This window comes from Camelina sativa, chromosome 5 (genome assembly GCF_000633955.1).
Source record: "Camelina sativa cultivar DH55 chromosome 5, Cs, whole genome shotgun sequence".
Taxonomy (NCBI): Eukaryota; Viridiplantae; Streptophyta; class Magnoliopsida; order Brassicales; family Brassicaceae; genus Camelina; species Camelina sativa.
In genome coordinates, this window is record NC_025689.1 from 14517002 (window position 1) to 14538778 (window position 21777).

The 21777-nt window shown below is 39.6% G+C and overlaps 1 protein-coding gene across 1 annotated transcript; it reads right to left on the minus strand.

The window, feature by feature from the left end:
* On the minus strand, positions 1213-20504 carry LOC104789256 (chromatin structure-remodeling complex protein SYD-like). The gene is made up of 36 exons (XM_019245921.1): positions 20371-20504; positions 19764-19892; positions 19608-19669; positions 19202-19317; positions 18690-19055; positions 18500-18555; positions 17846-18006; positions 17696-17760; positions 17221-17613; positions 16944-17101; positions 16201-16298; positions 15790-15975; positions 15495-15675; positions 15214-15405; positions 15085-15128; positions 14824-14880; positions 14633-14729; positions 14362-14534; positions 14070-14283; positions 13811-13936; positions 13624-13713; positions 13373-13489; positions 13215-13295; positions 13006-13113; positions 12458-12627; positions 12198-12276; positions 12035-12109; positions 11604-11701; positions 11416-11523; positions 11003-11060; positions 10698-10928; positions 9664-10609; positions 9344-9541; positions 8356-9261; positions 2894-5964; positions 1213-2226 (listed from the first exon to the last, which is right to left on the minus strand). Exons 2-36 carry the CDS (start codon positions 19866-19868, stop codon positions 1426-1428), a joined length of 9987 nt encoding a protein of 3328 aa, XP_019101466.1. The 5' UTR covers positions 19869-19892; positions 20371-20504; the 3' UTR covers positions 1213-1425.

A 21777-nucleotide genomic window follows, 5' to 3' on the forward strand; every position in this document is an offset into this window, starting at 1 on the left:
ATTTTCTTCCTCCATCTTCGGGAGGGATGAAGGCGTCTCTGTATCTTCAGCAACCACGGTTTCTTTGTGAACGTGCATACCTCCCACTGCATCTGGGGATGGGAGTAATTGAACTTGAGGTTCTGACGAGCAGCTCGTAGAGACATCAACAAATTCACATTCAGCAGTTTCAACTTGATCTTGATCCTCAATGTTTGTTTGCACAACTGTAAGAGACAATGAGGGATCGATATCAGGTAATTGGTTCTCTGAATGTTCTTTACCCGTCATTGAGAGAGATGAAGCGAATTCTGAACCTTCAGCAACCAAGGTTTCAGATGTATTTGCTGCCTCTAAGTGAGCGTGCATGCATTCCTCTGGCTCTGCAGATGACTGTAATTGAACTTGAGGTTCTGAACCTTCAACTAACTCACATCCAGCAGTTTCAACTTGATCTTGATCCTCGATGTTCTTATGNAAACATTGCAATTTTATATAAATAAAGAGGTGTAAAACAAAAGGGTGTGAAAACTAACGGGTGCCAACATGGAAAGCTGGGGGTGCAACGAAGAAACACAATTGTTGGACCAAAACTTTGCAACTTTGAGATTATTAACAAAGGGTGAGATCATTAATAACTCTCAAAGAACAAAAACTCTGTTCAAAGTCCATAAAAATCTATATATATATATATATATATATATATATAAAGTGTGAAAACAAAGAGGTGTGAAACAAAAAAATGTGAAATTAAAAGTGCGAAAACTAACAAGTGCAACCCCATTGAAAGCTAGGGGTACGACGAAGAAACAATTGTTGGATCAAAACATTGCAACTCTATATAAATAAAGAGGTGTAAAACAAAATGGTGTGAAAACTAACGGGTGTCAACATGGAAAGGTGGATGTGCAACGAAGAAATACAATTGTTGGACCGAAACATTGCAACTTTTGAGATCGTTAACAAATAGTTTAATAGGTGCGATTTTTAAAAGATTGTGGTACGACGAAGAAACAGGATTATTAGAAAGAAAAAAACTTGCAACTGTTAGAATCATTAATAATTTTAAACCGTTAGATGAGATAATAGAAACAATCTCATCTGTTAGATTAAAATTGACCCCAAAAGTGGATTTGCTATTATATATAGATAACACAACCAAAATGTTCACGTTTTGTTTTGCTCTTGGGTAAAAATTAGTGAACAATAAGGATGAGGAGAAAAAACCATGACTTAGGTAATGAAATTTTTTTCAGAGAATACGACACCAAGTCAGATACAGTCTACACATCTTCAACAGAACATAGGAAACTAATTTTTTAGGCGATACAAGCTTCTTAATTTACGGGCTTTCATTCTTCAAAACGATACAATAGAATAAAGTGTTACTAAGAGTTCCTGATATTAGATAATCAAAGTTTTACAACTTAATGTAGAAGAAATGAACTAAACATTATCATTGTCTTTTGGTTCCTCTGCTTTGCTCTTTTCGGTGACCAGTGAATTTGGCTCGACACAACTTCCTTCAACAACAGCAACATTTGCACTGTCGGATTCACCATCAAGCCTGTCCGATGGGTTCTCGGCATTTTCTTCCTCCATCTTCGGGAGGGATGAAGGCGTCTCTGTATCTTCAGCAACCACGGTTTCTTTGTGAACGTGCATACCTCCCACTGCATCTGGGGATGGGAGTAATTGAACTTGAGGTTCTGACGAGCAGCTCGTAGAGACATCAACAAATTCACATTCAGCAGTTTCAACTTGATCTTGATCCTCAATGTTTGTTTGCACAACTGTAAGAGACAATGAGGGATCGATATCAGGTAATTGGTTCTCTGAATGTTCTTTACCCGTCATTGAGAGAGATGAAGCGAATTCTGAACCTTCAGCAACCAAGGTTTCAGATGTATTTGCTGCCTCTAAGTGAACGTGCATGCCTTCCTCTGGCTCTGCAGATGACTGTAATTGAACTTGAGGTTCTGAACCTTCAACTAACTCACATCCAGCAGTTTCAACTTGATCTTGATCCTCGATGTTCTTATGCACAACTCTAAGAGACGATGATGGCTCTATATCAGCTAATTGGCTCTCAGTAACCACAGTTTCAGATTCCGTTGTTGCCTCTAAATGATCGCGTGTACCTTCCACTAGCTCAGTGAATGGCGGTAATTGAACTTGAGGTTGTGCCGAAGAACCAGTAGAGACATCAACTAACCCACATCCATCAGTTTCAACTTGATCCTCTTCCACAACCATAGGAGACGATGAGGGCATGATATCAACTAATTGGCTCTCGGCATTTTCTTCCTCCGTCATTGGGAGAGATGAAGGGAATCCTGTACCTTCGGCAACCACGATTTCAGATTTCTTTGTTTCGTCTAAGTGAGTGTGCATATCTCCCTTTGGCTCTGCGACTGACGGTAAAGGAACTTGAGGTTCTGATAAACATCCCGTAGAGACATCAACTAACTCACAACCAGCAGTTTCAACTTGAACGTGATCCTCACTGTTCTTTTCCACAGTTGTAGGAGACAACGAGGGCTTGATATCAGCTAATTGGCTATCAGCATTCTCTTCCTCCATCATTGGGAGGGACGAAGAATGTTCTGTACACTCGGCAATCACTGGCTCTGCAGATGGCGGTAATTGAACTTGAGGTTCTGCCGAACATTCAGTAGAGACATCACCTAATTCAGATACAGCAGTTTCAACTTGATCTTGATCTTGTGTCTCAATGTTCTTTTCCAGAACTGTAGGAGGCGATGAGTGCTCGATATCAGCTACTTGCCTCTCGGCATTTTCTTCCGCTGTCATTGGAAGGAAAGAAGGGGATTCTGTACTTTCAGCAACCACTGCCTCTGTGGATGGCGGTAATGGAATTTGAGGTTCTGTTAAGGTCGAGACAGCAACTAANGACAACCATAGGAGACGATGAGGGCATGACATCAACTAATTGGCTCTCGGCATTTTCTTCCTCCGTCATTGGGAGAGATGAAGGGAATACTGTACCTTCGGCAACCACGATTTCAGATTTCTTTGTTTTGTCTAAGTGAGTGTGCATATCTCCCTTTGGCTCTGCGAACGACGGTAAAGGAACTTGAAGTTCTGACAAACATCCGGTAGAGACATCAACTAACTCACAACCAGCAGTTTCAACTTGAACGTGATCCTCACTGTTCTTTTCCACAGTCTTAGGAGACAACGAGGGCTTGATATCAGCATTCTCTTCCTCCATCATTGGGAGGGACGAAGAATGTTCTGTACACTCGGCAATCACTGGCTCTGCAGATGGCGGTAATTGAACTTGAGGTTCTGTCGAACATTCAGTAGAGACATCACCTAATTCAGATACAGCAGTTTCAACTTGATCTTGATCTTGTGTCTCAATGTTCTTTTCCAGAACTGTAGGAGGCGATGAGTGCTCAATATCAGCTACTTGCCTCTCGGCATTTTCTTTCGCCGTCATTGGAAGGAAAGAAGGGGATTCTGTACCTTCAGCAACCACTGGCTCTGTGGATGGTGGTAATGGAATTTGAGGTTCTGTTAAGGTCGAGACAGCAACTAACTCACATCCAGAAGCTTCAACTTGATCTTGATCCTCAATGTCCTTTTGCACAACTGTATGAGATGATGAGCTCTCGATATCAGCTAACTGGTCTAAAGAAACATCAGCACGTCTCTCAGTGTTGCAAATATGATTGGCATCAGGATCGTTGAATTCTTCAGTATCCATTTGATCAACCAAAATAGATGGCCCGGGCTGGATATCAGCTAACTGGTGTAAAGACAGATCAGCACTAATATCAGTGTTGCAAATATTACTGGCACAAGGATCTTTGGATTCATCAGTATCCATTTGATCAAGCAAAATGGTTGGCTCGGCGTGGATATCAGCTAATTGGTGTAAAGACGCATCAACACTTAAATTAGTGTTGCAAATATTAGCGACACAAGGATTTTTGGATTCTTCTGTATCCATTTGATCAACCAAAATGGATTGCAGGGGCTGGATATTAGCTGATTTATTTTCAAGAATAGCAGCGGTTATCTCTACCTGAGATTCCACAGACCCTGTGCAAATTTGATCCCTTAAATCCCTTTGTTCAACTACTTCTGCCGGTTCACACTGTGATAAATTTTTATTGTTCTCATCCTCAGACTGGATAGAAGACGAAGGCTCACACGTCTTACCTGAAATTATGCCAACATCAATATAGGCACTGTTCTGCATGGTATCCATTTGCTCACAGTTGCCATCGTCTGGTTGTCCTGGTACCTCGTCAGGCAAGATACTTGGAGACTGAATTTCCTCAGACTTGGACACATCCTCGTTCACTTGCAAATTTTCAGGGACTTCCTCACCAACTAGGGGAACGTCTGTTTGATCCTGGGACACTTTCAAACCATGTGACACATCTGGGACTTTCTCAGATGAAATATTCATTTTTTCATCATTAGTCATACTTTCTAGTTGTCCTGCCACGTCGTCCGGTAAGATACTTGGAGACTGTTTTCCTTCAGACTGGGAAACCACAATGTTTAGTGCTGCTCCGTGCGGTGATGCAGGTACATCCGCATTTTCTTGCAAGTGTTCAGGGTCTGTCTCACCAACTAGGTGAATATCTGTTGGATCCTGTGGCACTTTTAAATCATGTGACGCATCTGGGACCTGCTCAGATGAAATATTCATTTTCTCGTCACTAGACATACTTTCTAGTTGTCTTGCCACATCGTCCGGTAAGATACTTGGAGAGTGTTTTCCTTCAGACTGGGAAACCACAATGTTTGGCGCTGCTCTGTGAGGTGATGCAGGTACATCCGCATTTTCTTGCATGTGTTCAGGGTCTGTCCCACCAACTAGGGGAATATCTGTTGGATCCTGTGGTACTTTTAAATCATGTGATGCATCTGGGACCTGCTCAGATGAAATATTCATTTTCTCGTCACTAGACATACTTTCTAGTTGTCTTGCCACATCGTCCGGTAAGATACTTGGAGACTGTTTTCCTTCAGACTGGGAAACCACAATGTTTGGCGCTGCTCTGTGAGGTGATGCAGGTACATCCGCATTTTCTTGCATGTGTTCACGGTCTGTTGGATCCTGTGGTACTTTTAAATCATGAGATGCATCTGGGACCTGCACAGATGAAATATTCATTTTTTCGCCATCAGACATACTTTCTGATATTTCATTTTCCCTATCAATACCACTTGATTCTGTATGAGCATGTGTCTCTGATTCAAGCCCCTTATGTTCCATCGCTTCCATTGCTGGACAGGAAACTAGAGACTTTCCATGTAAATCATCTCCTTCACTATCTTTTATCGCTTCCATTGCATGGCTAACAGCATCACCACTGGGCATATGGGATTGAAGAGTTTTCTCTTTCTCCTCATTTTCAACTGAACAGCCCACTAGAAGTTTGGCATCATCGGTATCCTCCATCTGTGTGTCAGCAGTACCAACTTTAGGCCTATCAACACCTTGGACCGAAACAGATTCTTCAGGATCTTGTTCTGTATTAGCAGATTTAGATATAGGATCATTATCTGTATCGTCAAGGGACATAGAGTTCTCTTTGCTTGTAACTACCAATGTCTGCATGTCAATGTTACTGTGACCCTTTTGTCTAACATTAGGCAATTCATCAGTCACCAGCATAGACGATTGAACTTCAACAGAATTGGTTGCCTCATCTTCTTTAACCGTCTGATTTGCAGTTTCAACAGATTCTCCATCCACATGAGGAACTTCATCTGTTCTACTGGCTTGAAGTTCCTCAGAATGTGTCTCAATCTTGGAGTTAACATTCGTCTTTTCTTCCGGACTTAGGAGGATAGCTTCTCTTCTTTCACCATTCTCGTCTTCTCTTCTTTCACCTTCTACTTGAAAAGAAATATTTGTTTCCAACTTTTCAGTTGGTAGAGGTTCCGCAGTTGTCGACGCAGATGCAATAGGCTCAGATCGAACATAACTCAATGAAGATGCTGTTTCTTCGGACAGGTCTACACTCACGCGGCATGTTTCACCATGAACAGTATCTTGAGACAATTTTTCTACCACAAGCTGATCTGTAGAGCACTTTTCCAAAGACGACTTAGCAGCAAAAGCATTTCCCAAAGTGGGGGATATCACAGAAGAATCTACTTCACCACCCGGAATCTTGACAAGGTCATTCTCGGAAATAGCCTTAGTCGATCCAATGTCATCAGCCTTGTTTGCAACTGAACCTGAAGTTGTCAGATTACCAGGAACAGGATGAGAAACATCTGAAACAATTTTTTCTTCCTTCCTCAAGTTATATGGAGCTTCTTGAGTCTTAACACCACAAGAATCCTCTTCCATTCGCTTGGCAGATTGGATTTCATTCTCTGCCTCGTGGGTCTCAACTCTGTGCAAATTCATCTCACCTGGGGATTGTGCGTCAGGCGCATTTGTTTTCGTTGTTGCAGAAGGCTCTCCAACTTTATGTTTTAATAGGGAAGTCTCTGAAAAGATCTCTTTCATGACACGAGCAACATCAGTTACATCAGCAGTTTGTTTCCTAGCAGAACCACCAATACCAGAGGTGTCTCTTCTACTTTCCTGACCCAAGCTACCAGAAGAGTGAATATCGGATGCAACTGACTGGCTTAAGTGGGGTTGTTCTTTGGCAACAGCATCACACTTATTTCCAGCCGATATAGCTTTGGTGCCTGATGAATTACCAACCTTGACCTCTATTTGTGGTGTTAATCCTGTACTCCTACCAGAAGAGCCATCAGTAGCAGGTAAAGCTTGGCCACGCCTCTTTCCTTGGCGTCTGGGAGTTTCTCCTCTACTTGGCAAATTGCGGCCTCGCCTCTTAGCAGGAACGGCTGCAGGAAGAGAAGGAACATTGGCTTCTTGAGCTAAAGATGACATGTACAACACGGAAAAGATTTAGAAACCAGAAAGTTTTAAGCAAGTTACGATGCTTCATAGATTTATTACCTTCAACTGTAGAACCACCAGGTTGCGAACTCACTGGCTGAGTAGCATCAGAAGGTGCAGCTGTCACACCTGGCAAAGCTGTATATGTTCGACCCTCTGGATGTTTATTTCTTACAGCCTCAACAGAGGCTACAGAAGGACTTTTGGATCCATCACAAACAGAAGAGACAGCACTCTGATTTTGTATTGGGCCAGCACCTGCCAAAATAATATGGCAATAAGATTCTCGTCAGCATTATGTTCTCCATCATCCTCATGCAAGTTATAACTACACCTCCTACATGAATATGAAATCTAAAAAGTGATGTTTGATTTATTTACCCGACAAAGTGGAGCTAGTGGAGACTGGCAAATCATGCGGCTTTTTATTAAGTCCTGGATGCTGGGAGCTAACACCTTGCATCAAAGGCCTCTTCTTTACAGAAGCTGCTTTTATTTCCAATGAATTCTCAAGTACATTTAGCGTCTGAGCATGGGATCCTGAATCAAACCCAGGTGGTGCATCTAGGTTACTATCTGCTGCTTTGTCTGATTGGACTGCAGTAGTTACAGAACGCACAGGAGGTACTGGATCAGGATACGAAGTACTTCCGTCACTAGGTTTAGGGACTCTAGAAACATTCTCAGATGCAGGAGGAAGAGTAGAGTTTGTGGCTTCTGGATCCCTTGCAAGAGATGCAGCGGTTTCAGTTCTCTGAGTACTAGAACTGTTGGAACCATGCAATACACCTTCACCTCTTCTTCCCCTTCCTGCTCCACGCCCCCTGCTTCTTCCCCTACCTCGACCTCTTACTGGCATAGGAGCAGGAGATGCTGGCAATGATTGAAATCCAGGAGGAGCAGATAAATCAGGCGATGTCAGGGCCAGAGAAGAACTAGAATTAGAAGCTGCTTCTAGCTGTTTATCCGGACTACCAAAATCAGGACCAGTTACTGCCAATGATATTGCATTCCCTGATGCCTGTGTCCTGCTTACAGCTGATACCGATACCGGAGTCAAGGTTTTATCCGTTCTCTTCGGCCTACCACGGCCCCGTTTGATAGGTTGTGTTTCTTCTTTCAGGGGCTGCGGCTGTGTCCTTAGAGGTTCCATTGGTTGTAAAGTTATTGCATGTGTCGGAGATGTAGGGAGTAGTGTGTCAATAGACGTTTCAAATGGTATAACTGATGTATCATCCGCCAAGCTTTTTTCACTTCCTTCGCCCTTGCCTTGGGGAGAATCAGGTGGCTCAGTCTGACACAACTTCTCAAACTCCTCCTCTGTTAATTTCTCTTCATAAGATCGAACCTAATGAAGTTGCAACATTTGTCATTTTATGGTTATACGCAAAAATGCTACATGCAGGATCATATTATGAAGAGAACTCAACAAACCTCTCTTGCTCGTTTCCCTCTTNATGAAGATGCTGTTTCTTCGGACAGGTCTACACTCACGCGGCATGTTTCACCATGAACAGTATCTTGAGACAATTTTTCTACCACAAGCTGATCTGTAGAGCACTTTTCCAAAGACGACTTAGCAGCAAAAGCATTTCCCAAAGTGGGGGATATCACAGAAGAATCTACTTCACCACCCGGAATCTTGACAAGGTCATTCTCGGAAATAGCCTTAGTCGATCCAATGTCATCAGCCTTGTTTGCAACTGAACCTGAAGTTGTCAGATTACCAGGAACAGGATGAGAAACATCTGAAACAATTTTTTCTTCCTTCCTCAAGTTATATGGAGCTTCTTGAGTCTTAACACCACAAGAATCCTCTTCCATTCGCTTCGCAGATTGGATTTCATTCTCTGCCTCGTGGGTTTCAACTCTGTGCAAATTCATCTCACTTGGGGATTGTGCGTCAGGCGCATTTGTTTTCGTTGTTGCAGAAGGCTCTCCAACTTTATGTTTTAATAGGGAAGTCTCTGAAAAGATCTCTTTCATGACACGAGCAACATCAGTTACATCAGCAGTTTGTTTCCTAGCAGAACCACCAATACCAGAGGTGTCTCTTCTACTTTCCTGACCCAAGCTACCAGAAGAGTGAATATCGGATGCAACTGACTGGCTTAAGTGGGGTTGTTCTTTGGCAACAGCATCACACTTATTTCCAGCCGATATAGCTTTGGTGCCTGATGAATTACCAACCTTGACCTCTATTTGTGGTGTTAATCCTGTACTCCTACCAGAAGAGCCATCAGTAGCAGGTAAAGCTTGGCCACGCCTCTTTCCTTGGCGTCTGGGAGTTTCTCCTCTACTTGGCAAATTGCGGCCTCGCCTCTTAGCAGGAACGGCTGCAGGAAGAGAAGGAACATTGGCTTCTTGAGCTAAAGATGACATGTACAACACGGAAAAGATTTAGAACCAGAAAGTTATAAGCAAGATTACGATGCTTCAAAGATTTATTACCTTCAACTGTAGAACCACCAGGTTGCGAACTCACTGGCAGAGTAGCATCAGAAGGTGCAGCTGTCACACCTGGCAAAGCTGTATATGTTCGACCCTCTGGATGTTTATTTTTTACAGCCTCAACAGAGGCTACAGAAGGACTTTTGGATCCATCACAAACAGAAGAGACAGCACTCTGATTTTGTATTGGGCCAGCACCTGCCAATATAATATGGCATTAAGATTCTCGTCAGCATTATGTTCTCCATCATCCTCATGCAAGTTATAACTAACCTCCTACATGAATATGAAATCTAGAAAGTGATGTTTGATTTATTTACCCGAAAAAGTAGAGCTAGTGGAGACTGGCAAATCATGTGGCTTTTTATTAAGTCCTGGATGCTGGATGCTCTTCTTTACAGCAGCTGCTTTTCTTTCCAATGAATTCTCAAGTACATTTAGCGTCTGAGCATGGGATCCTGAATCAAACCCAGGTGGTGCATCTAGGTTACTATCTGCTGCTTTGTCTGATTGGACTGAAGTAGTTACAGAACGCACAGGAGGTACTGGATCAGGATACGAAGTACTTCCGTCACTAGGTTTAGGGACTCTAGAAACAATCTCAGATGCAGGAGGAAGACTAGAGTTTGTAGCTTCTGGATCCCTAGAAAGAGATGCAGCGGTTTCAGTTCTCTGAGTACTAGAACTGTTGGAACCATGCAATACACCTTCACCTCTTCTTCCCCTTCCTGCTCCACGCCCCCTGCTTCTTCCCCTACCTCGGCCTCTTACTGGCATAGGAGCGGGAGATGCTGGCAATGATTGAAACCCAGGAGGAGCAGATAAATCAGGCGATGTCAGGGCCAGAGACGAACTAGAATTAGAAGCTGCTTCTAGCTTTTTATCCGGACTACCAAAATCAGGACCAGTTACTGCCAATGAGATAGCATTCCCTGTTGCCTGTGTCCTGCTTACAGCTGATAACGATACCGGAGTCAAGGTTTTATCCGTTCTCTTCGGCCTACCACGGCCCCGTTTGATAGGTTGTGTTTCTTCTTTCAGGGGCTGCGGCTGTGTCCTTAGAGGTTCCATTGGTTGTAAAGTTATTGCCTTTGTCGGAGATGTAGGGAGTAGTGTGTCAATAGACGTTTCAAATGGTATAACTGATGTATCATCCGCCAAGCTTTTTTCACTTCCTTCGCCCTTGCCTTGGGGAGAATCAGGTGGCTCAGTCTGACACAACTTCTCAAACTCCTCCTCTGTTAATTTCTCTTCATAAGATCGAACCTAATGAAGTTGCAATATTTGTCATTCTATGGTTATACGCAAAAATGCTACATGCAGGATCATATTATGAAGAGAAAACTCAACAAACCTCTCTTGCTCGTTTCCCTCTTCCATATTGGTGAGTATCCAGGCCTCCCATTGATCCATCCTTCCGTTTCATGCCAACAGTTGATTCTTTTGCAACCATCGGGACATCATTGAGTTTCATTGTTTCATATAATAGTTTTAAATCATCTTCAGTAACAAGCCGAGAGGGTATAGGTGTTAAATGGTCAAAACTATCAGACCCCGGCTCATGTACCAAGGTATTCCATGTTTCCTGCAGGGCCATTGCTTTTTCAGATAAACATCATAAAACAAAATAACCCGAAATTATTATAAGAACAAGCATACCATCTCATTTTCTTTCCTTTGCTTGTCGATGGACTCAAAGATATCAATCTCTGACTCCCTACAAAGACAACAAAATGTCAGATCTGCAAGAAAGTAGAAAAGAAATCGAGATGCATGGAAATATAAAAAAATTGTCTTATTTAAGAATGATTTAAACACATCACACCTGAAGAAAACTAGTAGATGCTATGCAGATAGAAAATATTATGTAAAGATACGATAGCAGATAATTGTTTACAGTTAGAAAGTGCAAATACTTTTTACAAACTGTTGGCAGTAATCTTATAGAATTGCTAGATTTATCACAGTGCACATGCAAAGGAACAAAACTATCATGATAATTTAACAAATTAAAATATGTGCACAAGTAATATATTCTGAAGAAAAAAAACGATATGAAAAAGAGCAGTCACCTTCGAGCTATAAGATCATTTAAGGCATCATCATCCAATACTGGGGCATCCTCCTCTTTCTTTGATTCACGCAAAAGGGATTCCAGATATTCCTTACGATCTTCAGCACTGTTACAAAGTAAGAATAATTTATAGAGAATTGGTAGTTGAAACTTGTTGAAGCATAAAAGGGATGTCTCACGAGTAACCTTGTGTTATTGTCAAAGAAGCCAGCGGTTATACTCTGGTTAGCAACTCCAAGTTTGTGCTCAGCTGAAGCTCTGACTTGCTCCTCAACCGAATTGACCTTAGGATACAATTAAGGAAGAAAGACAAACAAACAGTTCAAACAGCTTGATTATATATCGATTGAACGGGAACAGCCAAGAAACAATTGGTATTTCCCAAGAATACTGCACATTTCTATATGCCCCATAAGTCAGTTGAACAGTCATAGATTTAGGACAGAAACACTACATTAGATAGCCCAATGATGAAACAACAGAAATTAAAAACACCAGGGTGAAAGTTACAACCATTCACAAACTCAGTGACTTTGGACTTTGAAGGTTTCATTGAATTATCAACCCATTTTTTCAGATGCTTGAAATCCTCGAGCACAATAAATAAATGAACTTACCGTTTCAAAACGAAGAACAAGCACATCTTTTTTCTGGCCAATCCTGTGCGCCCTTGCTTGAGCTTGCAGATCAACCTGAATTGTATAAAAAAGGCTGCTTCAAGTCTGGCCTGATGTCCACAGTATTCAACTATAGTAAATATGAGGAAATGTTATATCTAACCTGAGGATTCCAGTCGGTGTCAAATAATATCACAGTATCAGCAGCTTGGAGATTAACTCCTACTCCACCAGCCCGTATGCTGAATTTCCATGAAAGATTTTAGCAATCACATACAAATACATATTACTAGTACTGAACGCCCTACAAGTTTACAACTTGTAGTATTTCGGAACATAACTAAATCTATTAAGAGTGAACATGAAGCATCCTGATAGAGATTAGAGCTACAGAAAGCCAGACCACGATATATGATGCATCACCTTAACAGAAATATGAAAAATGGGGAACCCGACTTGTTGAAACCATCGATAAGAGCACCACGATCACCCCCCGATGTTTGCCCATCCAACCTAAGGTATTTGTACCCCTTCAAGGTGAGGTAATCTTCCATAACATCAAGAAGCCTCGTCATTGTGGAAAAGAAAAGAACCTGCGGGAATTCATGGATACCAAAAAAAAAAAGTAACAATCATTTATAAGGTTTTGCAAATAAAACAAATAACAAAATAAATTACAAACTAAGATATTTTTGCGCATTTCACAAATAACAGAGAATTGTATAGTTGAGGACGTGAAGTTCTGCATAAAGCGATATGGAAGCAACCAAAAAAAAAGGTAAATATACTAGATAGACATCCAAACACAACAAAATTCCAAAAAGTTCTGGTGATAGGAATCATAGTCCTTCAGGGCGAAGGCAATGCAATTACGCAAGGCACTCTAGCTTCAATAATCAGCTTTCGCATTTTAGAGTATTAAATTATTAGAGTTATCCTATCACCACAAGGGAGAATAGAGAACGCATTACCCGATGGTCTGTTGCTTTGAGTTTAGGCAAAAGCCGATCCAACATCTCAAGCTTCCCACACAGTCTTACAATTGGGGGCAGAAAATGCTTAGGAATTATGTTATTGACCTAACAAAAAATAAACTGCCGTTCATTAGAATTTTTAATAGTGGGAACCAGTGATTCATTACATTTACATATATAATTCCACAGAGAATGAAAATGATTACCTCCTCTGAATGCAGTTGGCTTAAATATGGATGATTGCAAATATTCCGAAGCTCCATTACTGAGTTGTGCACTGCACGAGACTGTTAACAGAAAAAAAAACTAAGACATAACTCAACATAATCACAAAACTGCCAACACTTGGAGCAGAAAACAACACCTTCGCATTTCCAATCGAGCCCAAATTATCCTCAACCCTCTTCATCAACAACTTCTGATAAGCCGAAGCCTCGCAGCGTATCAATCTCTCTATCTTTTCAGGAAGCTCATTCTCAACCTACCAAAATAAGTTAGTCGACACATTTATAATCATGTTAAATAAAAATTCAGAAAAAATAACTGAGATAAATGCATTGGAAGATATCTTTCAATATCATTATAGCGATAAAAGGGTGATATTATGTTATGAACCTTATGTTTCAGCCGACGCAGCACAAATGGTCGAAGAACTTGATGAAGTCGATTGATGATCAGTAGATTCTCTTCTTCTGATAGCAACGCCTAGTCAGATTGCAGCCATACACATGTAGTTAATACCACGATGCCTTAAGAAGTGTATACTAGTTAATTTTTTAATATCAAACACAGTCAATGCTACCTCCTCAGCAGAATTTTCTCCATTACTTTGAAATGGTTTGTTGAACCACTGTGAAAAGTCTTCTGACGAGTTGAAAATATTAGGCAGCAGGAAATTAAGCAGAGCCCACAATTCTTCTAGGTTGTTCTGTAACAGATGTAAAATAATGAGATGGTGGGCTATCCCAATAGCAGAAAACAGTAACAAACATGATTGTGTGAAGCCAAGAGTATGCGTCAATATCAACATGAGAAGAGAGGGAGAAGGAAAGAAACTGTACCTGCAATGGGGTTCCGGTTAACAGGAGTCGGTGGGAGCTAACATAATGTTTCAGGTCTGCATTCAGCTTGCAGGATGCATTCTTTATGCGATGTCCTTCATCAATAATAATATAATGCCAGTGAATCTTGCTTAATTTCGGTCTATCATGCTTATTCATAAGATACTCGTATGTCGTCAGAAGGACATTGAACTTCTGATGAACAATTTGCTCCCTACAGCGAAAAAGGAGATAGTGAGCTTTAATATCTGAGACATAAAGAATAATAAAAACAAAATTTGTCTCTCTTTACTTAAATAGTTTGCGCCTTTCCTCAGGAGGCCCACAGTAAACAATTTTATGAATTGATGGGGCCCAGAAGTTAATCTCTGACTGCCAACCAGGCAGAACCGAAGATGGTACAACAACCAAAAAGGGACCTCTGTCATTTTTCGTCTCCATCAGATAGCAAATCAAAGAAATAACCTACAAAGAAGAATAACTTTATAACTATTGGAACAGAGGCATCTTATACGAAAATTTAACATGTGTGCCTATATCCCAAATAGGATGGCATTAAATACCTGAACAGTTTTCCCGAGACCCATCTCATCAGCTAAAATGCCATTTAAGTGATTGTTGTACAGTGAAAGTAGCCACCTTAAGCCATTCATTTGGTACCTAAAGTGAAGGTATTGTAGTTGTAAACATCCCTCGCAAAACTATCACCAAAAGGTTATCAAATATATAGTAAGGAGGGGGATGGTCCACTTACTCTCTTAACTTTCCACCCACTAGGCACGATGGCTGCTCATTAATATTTTCTTTTATACTGCAAAAGAAATTTTGTGAATAGGTAAATGAGGAATGATACGCACATACGACTCTATTTACAAACAACATAACCACCTTTTCGAGAAAAAAAATAAAGAGGCAAGAAAGATGACAACTACTCACATACGAAACAGAAAGTTAAAGCTTTAGAATGTCACTAAGGGTGATGTTTAGACTGTAATTATAGGATGTCGAATATTACCTGTGAGCCATCAAGTAGTATTTTTCGTTGCTTTCCAGGTAGTGCTGCATCACATGTATCTTAACCATGAGAAACAGATGGAAGAATGCTCACCAAATAAAAAAGGAATTCTTAGGATATAGAACTTGCCTTTGCTTGGTCACTCTCATCTTCATTTTCAACCAAAGTTTCATCTTCGGTCGCATTTGACATACGTGTTTCATCTCCCTCATTCTCAAATCGACTGGTCAAAGATTTAGCCTCCTTTAACTTGGATCCAAGTTTCTGAAGGTACTTTTCAGTCTCTTTGAGTAGTTGCTTTACTCGATCTGACTTGGCGTCCTACATATTCACCAACATTCAGAATTACAGACCAGTATCAAAGAAGCAATATAAACCAAAAACTTCCATATTCAGTTCAAAGACCAAACCTGCACCATCCGGAGATAACCCTCCACATCATTTATCTTTAGCAAATTGATCTTCTCACGTTGAATTTTGTCAATCTTCTCGCGGTGAAGCCGTTCCTTTCTTTTGTGGAACTCCTTTACATACCTATTGAAACTCTTCAATCTTTCTCTCTTAACTTTAAACAAATCCTCTAGTTTATCCCTAAAGCAAGGTTCCAAACAAGGATTCAGTACAAAGCAGTATAAAATATATCTGCTACTATTTGGTTCACCTAATAAGAAGAATGAAATAGGTCCGAAAACTAATTGCACATACTTGTGAACTTCTAACCCCCCAAAGAACTCCTTTTGTCTCTCACGAATTCTTCTTTGTCTCTCTTCCTTCATCTTCTGCTCATACTTTTCAAGCTGCTTAATTCTCCGGCCATGCTTATGTTTCTTATATGACTTTAGATGCTCAACATCAGTTGCAATAGGTTTGAAGAAGTTGTACACGAACTCACTGATTCAACAAGTCAACAAAACACTAGCAGCTGAGAGGTGAAACAACACGTTGAATATGTATATGCACATATTTTATAGATAAAAAGAAGTTCGCATCTTCCATAGTATAACAAAGACAGATTATCTAGTTGTATCTCTGTTAGCTCGACCTATTACCATAACGGATACAAGAAGGAGAAACATCTCCATACTAATATTTTCTAAGCAAATAACATACACTTACCTCCTCAAACGCCGTTGCAGATTTAACAGCTGAAGCTTTTTCAGTTCTATTACACTCTTGGTCTTTGCAGATATATCCTCAGACAAACTCACAGATTCCTGCAGAGTTGGATATATGAATCAGTGCCATCAAGATCCAGAATAAGTGATAGTGAGAACTTAACAAAGTAAGGACACAAGCAACTAGTTCCCTAGTGTTACTACTATGTGAAGTATAACTAGTTCTTCAGTATTCCGTCAAATGTGAAGGTCATTTCAACAAAATTACCCCAAGGCCAAAACAACCTTGTAGTTACTTAATATATGACAAAGCGAAAATAAAAACCTCAACACAGGACATTTCTTTTAGTGAATTTTGTAAACTGAAGCAAATCAGTGTTTCTCTCTGGAAGACGAACAAATAATAGAAGTTACCAACTAAGATCAAACTGAATATATAGCTTAATATTATTTAATTCCCGGGATCAGTCTGACAGGTTCCACTGGGTAGAGCTGACCATTGGAGAGCTAAACATTTTACGAGATCACAATGTCAGGCACGTCTTTATCCAGAATCAGATACTTAAATATGATTGTGGATTTGTTCCAATAACAAGATCAAGAACACAGAAAAGCAAGAACCACCAAAAACAACAAGTAATAGTATAATGCAAAAAAGCTGACAACAGGAACAAAACTCAATCACCATGAAAACAAAACGTACTACTAACTAAATGAGAAGAGAGAAGGGGGCTAGAGAGAGACCTTCAACTCACTGAACCGTGCCCCAATTGCCTGGTCGGCTTTCTGCTGTTTAAGAGACCAACTCCGATCAACCAATAGTCTCTTATTCTGTCGACCCATAATCCATTTCTGCGACATGGTGTACTTAGGTGATGGTAGCAATTTACCTTGCTCTTCATCTGATATGTGCCATATATCCATTTTTGAAGATTTGTCAACCACATTAGTTTACAATACTCCACGCCAAAAGGAAAGACCATCATTCAAAAAAAAATCGTAGCTAAGGTAGTCCACTAACCAGAAGCGTGAAACTCATCGAGTTGAACAGCTGAAGTTGAGAGGTCATTAGTTTTGATTACTCCAGCCCACCCCACCATCTCCGATGGTGTGTGTTTGGTCAAACCAGGAGAAAAGGCCAGTTGGGAATGACTGACAGCAACTTGGTTTTGTGCTTGAGAGCCTGGAATTTTAGATGCTAGCAGCTTTTGCCCGTCAGAAAATACAGTATTTGCAAAACTTCTTTCCCCTAATCTTGATCTGTCGGTTTCTTTGGATGAGAAGTCCATTTCATCCAATCTTCCAGTGGGATTGTCTGGTCTTGACAACAGTGCAGAGACGTCAGGAATGCCACCCAAATCACTGGACGTATGTGTTCTCCCTTTGGAATCAAACATTTCTCCGCGGAAACCGTCTGTAATGGAGGCATATTATGATCCACGGGAAAGCATGTAAAACGTAAATTAGAAAGCAACTTCAGCGAGAACCAACATTACCATCTTCGCGGAAAGTATTTCGAAGGGCGATCTCTACATGCAGTTTCTTTGGCACCAAACCATTTCTACAAGAAGGAAATTAACCAGACATTTCCGGCGTTATAATTGCACCAAATTGACTAAACAATTGGCTAGGAGACTGTAAAGTACCTGAGAGCTAGAAACACAAGGCACTGGGCTCTGAGCTGCTTCAATTGTTGCTCTCTAAAAGGTGAACCTGAGGGCAGTGATCCCTCTGCTGCAACATTATTTCCAGCTTCTTTATGTACTGGAGGCCTGGTTGCTGTGACTTCGCTATTTTGCCAGCCACACTGCCATAAAAAACAAGATGCCACATATAGAGGGGATAGATTTCAAACAAGGTATCTTTGGTAGGAAGTAAAAGGGGAAAGGACGTTGTGCAGAGCTAAAGTCAAACTAAATGCAAGTAAGCTTCAAACCCTTCATATAGAAGGCTAGGGGTTAATCAAATTACGTTTTAAAATGGTTTTAGTGGCATTTAAGTCTCTAAAAGATCAAGGGAAATGCAAGCATATTTTTCGTATTTCCAATACTGAAACAAAAAAAATACTTCTAAGGATAGACAAATATTTCGGAGAATAAGCCACTATGCGCCAGCACTGTATCTCTTTTTTACATTCTTAAAAATGATTTTGTGCATCAGATAAGTGGACCACAATAGTCCAAGAATATTTGAAATTTGGCAGACTCAGGGAGGCTCAAAATGATTTCATAAACAAAATGTTACGTACATAATATGTATCTTATCTGGAGGGATTCAGGAAACGTAATAGCGTTATATACCTGTGGATTAGTGTAAGCATCTGATGACAACCCAACATGCATATTCCTAATGTCACCTGAGGTTTAATGGCGACAATATATACAAATAAGATAACCAAAGCATACACAAAAAATAGGGTGCTTCTTCTATGCTAGATTAAAAAGGATATGCTCTGTACTGCAAGAAACAACGTTGAAGCAAACATCCTACCTGAATTACCAGGCATTTCTATTTTGCTTACTTCTCCAGTCTGATCATCAATCTTGTGGCTATCAAATATTTGAGAGTTATCCATATTCTGGTCCCATGAAAGTGATGATTCACCTCTCTTTCTCTTTCCACTTGACTTGCCCTCCCTTTGAGATTGAGAGATCCCCGACGTAGAATCCATGTTGGATGGACTCTCACGATCGAATGATCTGTTACTTTGAGTTCCAGACCCTTGGTAAAAGGTTTGTGATGCACTGTTTGATCCACCAAGCTGCCTACTAGAAGTGAATGCATCATATTTTGACATCTCATTTTCAACTAGACTTGCTTTGCCCTCATTGCTAACTCCAACCACTTGGGAAGACCCTGTACTCACACATTGATGCAAGACGTTTAGCTCACAATAAAAAGAAGAATACCAATTTCCCCACATGATAAACAAAACTCCTAGCTCATGGAGGGGTATCTGGTTAGCACACTCTCAGCTGAAACAAAGGAGAGAAAGGATATACCAGCCAAATGAGCAGACCCAGAATCTTCCGTTTGGGTACCACCAGCATGAGGAAGACACGATGACTTCAAAGCTTCAATGTCAAGACCGTGTTGATTGACTACAGTGTCCATGGCCCTTGGAGTTTTAGAAAGATTATATTAGTCGAAGTAAAATGAAACACAGGAGCAAAAGTATAAATTTTCAAAAGCATGATAACAATTAGAGCCAAAGACCCAGATTAACAAGCTGTGAATGAATTAAGTGAGTCTTCTGAGACAGAAATACAAGATAGGATAATGCTACAGCATCCGTATCAGTAGGAAGCAACCTCATGCTCTCATTGCATAAGAAGATAGTCTCATCTTAATCAACCGAAAAAGTAATTTTATTAACAAATAACTAGTGATATCATAGGAAAACAATACCTAGATATGACTTGATAAGGCATTGAGTGTTCCTTTCCGCTGGTTTTCATGTGCTGCAATATCTACAAATAATCAAAAGAATAAACAAAGTTAAAAGCACAGGATTAAAGCTCAAAAAATACAGAGTAAAGCATAGACCTGGTGAAGTCACATTACCACATAAAGTTTAGTTGCTAGCTTTGCAGGCTCATCTTTAGAATCTTGAATAAGTTTATGCAGAAACTTAGCTGCCTCCAACTCGATATTATGCGAAGATGTCATCTTAATTTTAAATTACACCATCACCTGCATCACACCGATCATACAAGTGTTGATTACATAATTAAGAAACAAACAAGAACTGTATATACATGAAGATACCAACAAAGACAATTCCCAACCAAAGAAATGGTGGCTGCCAAAAAAAAAAAAAACCTAAACTCAAGAAACCATAGCAACAGATTAAAATAATAGCTCTAAATCTCAAATGTAAACTTAAAACAACCCAAGAGCAAGTAATGCACAATTTTATGAACCTAAAAGCAAAACTAAGAGGTGAAAATTCATGTGAATAAATCAAAGCGGATACATACAATTTCCGTAAAATTGGGGGACGGAGCTAAACAATTTTCCCGAATCGCAAGGAAAAGGAGCAAAAAAAACCCGCGAGTTGCTCTAGTGGATGCAAACCCAAAAGCAAACAAGAGTGGTAACAAAACCCTAAAATAGCTAAAACAACGATCCATCAGTGAAGAGGACGAAGAAACAGAGAGGGAGATTTTACCCAAGTTAGAGATCCACCTCTGGAAGACGAAGCACAAGTGAAATTTCAGGTGAAAAAAAAACGTAGAGAAGTGAGAAGTGAAGAAGGCTGTGTGCGTCGTCGTCGTCTCTGCGAAAGCGCACGAAATGACTCTACCACGAGACGAGACCACTGATAAATACAGTAATACTCTAATTTGGCCCGACCAATCGGTTTACGATAGCCAATCAATTGGTTTTAGATAACCAATAAATAAATTGGTTTATTTCTTTTTTCACTTACCAAAACGATGAAAAAACTATGAACCGGTTGGAATTTTTAAGAAATCATAAACTTTTATTTATTTTCTAAATAATTCATTAGATTATAATTATATTGTCGACTAAAACACAGATTTTTGAATTATCTGGCACGACAATTTAACTGTTTGATTTCCGTTAACAGAATATGTTAATAATAATAAAACGAAAATTTATGATTTATTTATAAAATCAATTTAATGGCTTAATCTTCATTAAGAAATTCTGTTAACATCATATTTTATTTGGTAATATCATTGAAAATTCGTGATTTATTTGGAAAATCAATAAAAGTTAGACAATTAAACCACCAGAAGCAAATTTATAAATTTTTCACCACTTTTTGGTAAGTTCATGCTTTTTTACATTTTTCTTATTGTTTTAGAGTTGAATATATAGTGTGGTTTAGTTCCAAGTGTAGTTTAGTTCCAACGATCTCAAGTTTAACATATAGATATTCCAACAAAAACAAATAAAAATAAAAATAAATATGTTATTGTTGTATTTCAGTATTTGGAAAGCAAGTAAGTCACCGTTTTTTATGTTATATATAGAGCCGTGCCTATGGATTAGAAAAAAGGCATTTGCCTCAAGCCCCCAAAGATATAAAGAATTTTTAAAACCCCCAAATCTAACAAATATAGTGTACCACAATAGTGTAGGAAGACCTTTTATTTCATGAATAATTTGGTTTGATTTTTTTGCTTTGATTCTTTAATATAATAAGATGTATTCCTCTTAAAAATGACAATCTAGTTTAAAACTTTTTTGTTTATTTACTTTTTTTCTTTAAAACGGTTAAAATCTGCTTCACTGCTTCTAAATCTTCATTAATATACTAATTCATTTTTATAGTAATTTTGTTTATGAATTATGACTGTGATGATTTGATATATTATTTTTTCTTAAATTTTTAAAACCTAGATTATGAGCAGTTGGTGAAAAAAATTTATTGAAAGACTATGCTTTGTTTTTTTTAGACTATTATATTGTTTTATTTTCAATAATTTATATCATTTCTAAATTCTTTTACATTTATTTTACTTAAATTCTTTTTAGAAAAACCGCTAATTTCAATCTCACCGTAAGCCCCGATTAGTCTGAAAACGGCACTGGTTATATATACAAG

Excerpts from the sequence above, each read along its gene's own strand:
- LOC104789256 (XM_019245921.1), bottom strand. The coding sequence starts at position 19,868 with ATGACATCTTCGCATAATATCGAGTTGGAGGCAGCTAAGTTTCTGCAT. Across the intron at positions 17,761-17,845 it reads CTTGTGTTTCTAGCTCTCAG|AAATGGTTTGGTGCCAAAGA; the intron begins GTACTTTACAGT and ends TCCTTCTTGTAG. Across the intron at positions 14,284-14,361 it reads GAAAGGCGCAAACTATTTAA|GGAGCAAATTGTTCATCAGA; the intron begins GTAAAGAGAGAC and ends TTTTCGCTGTAG.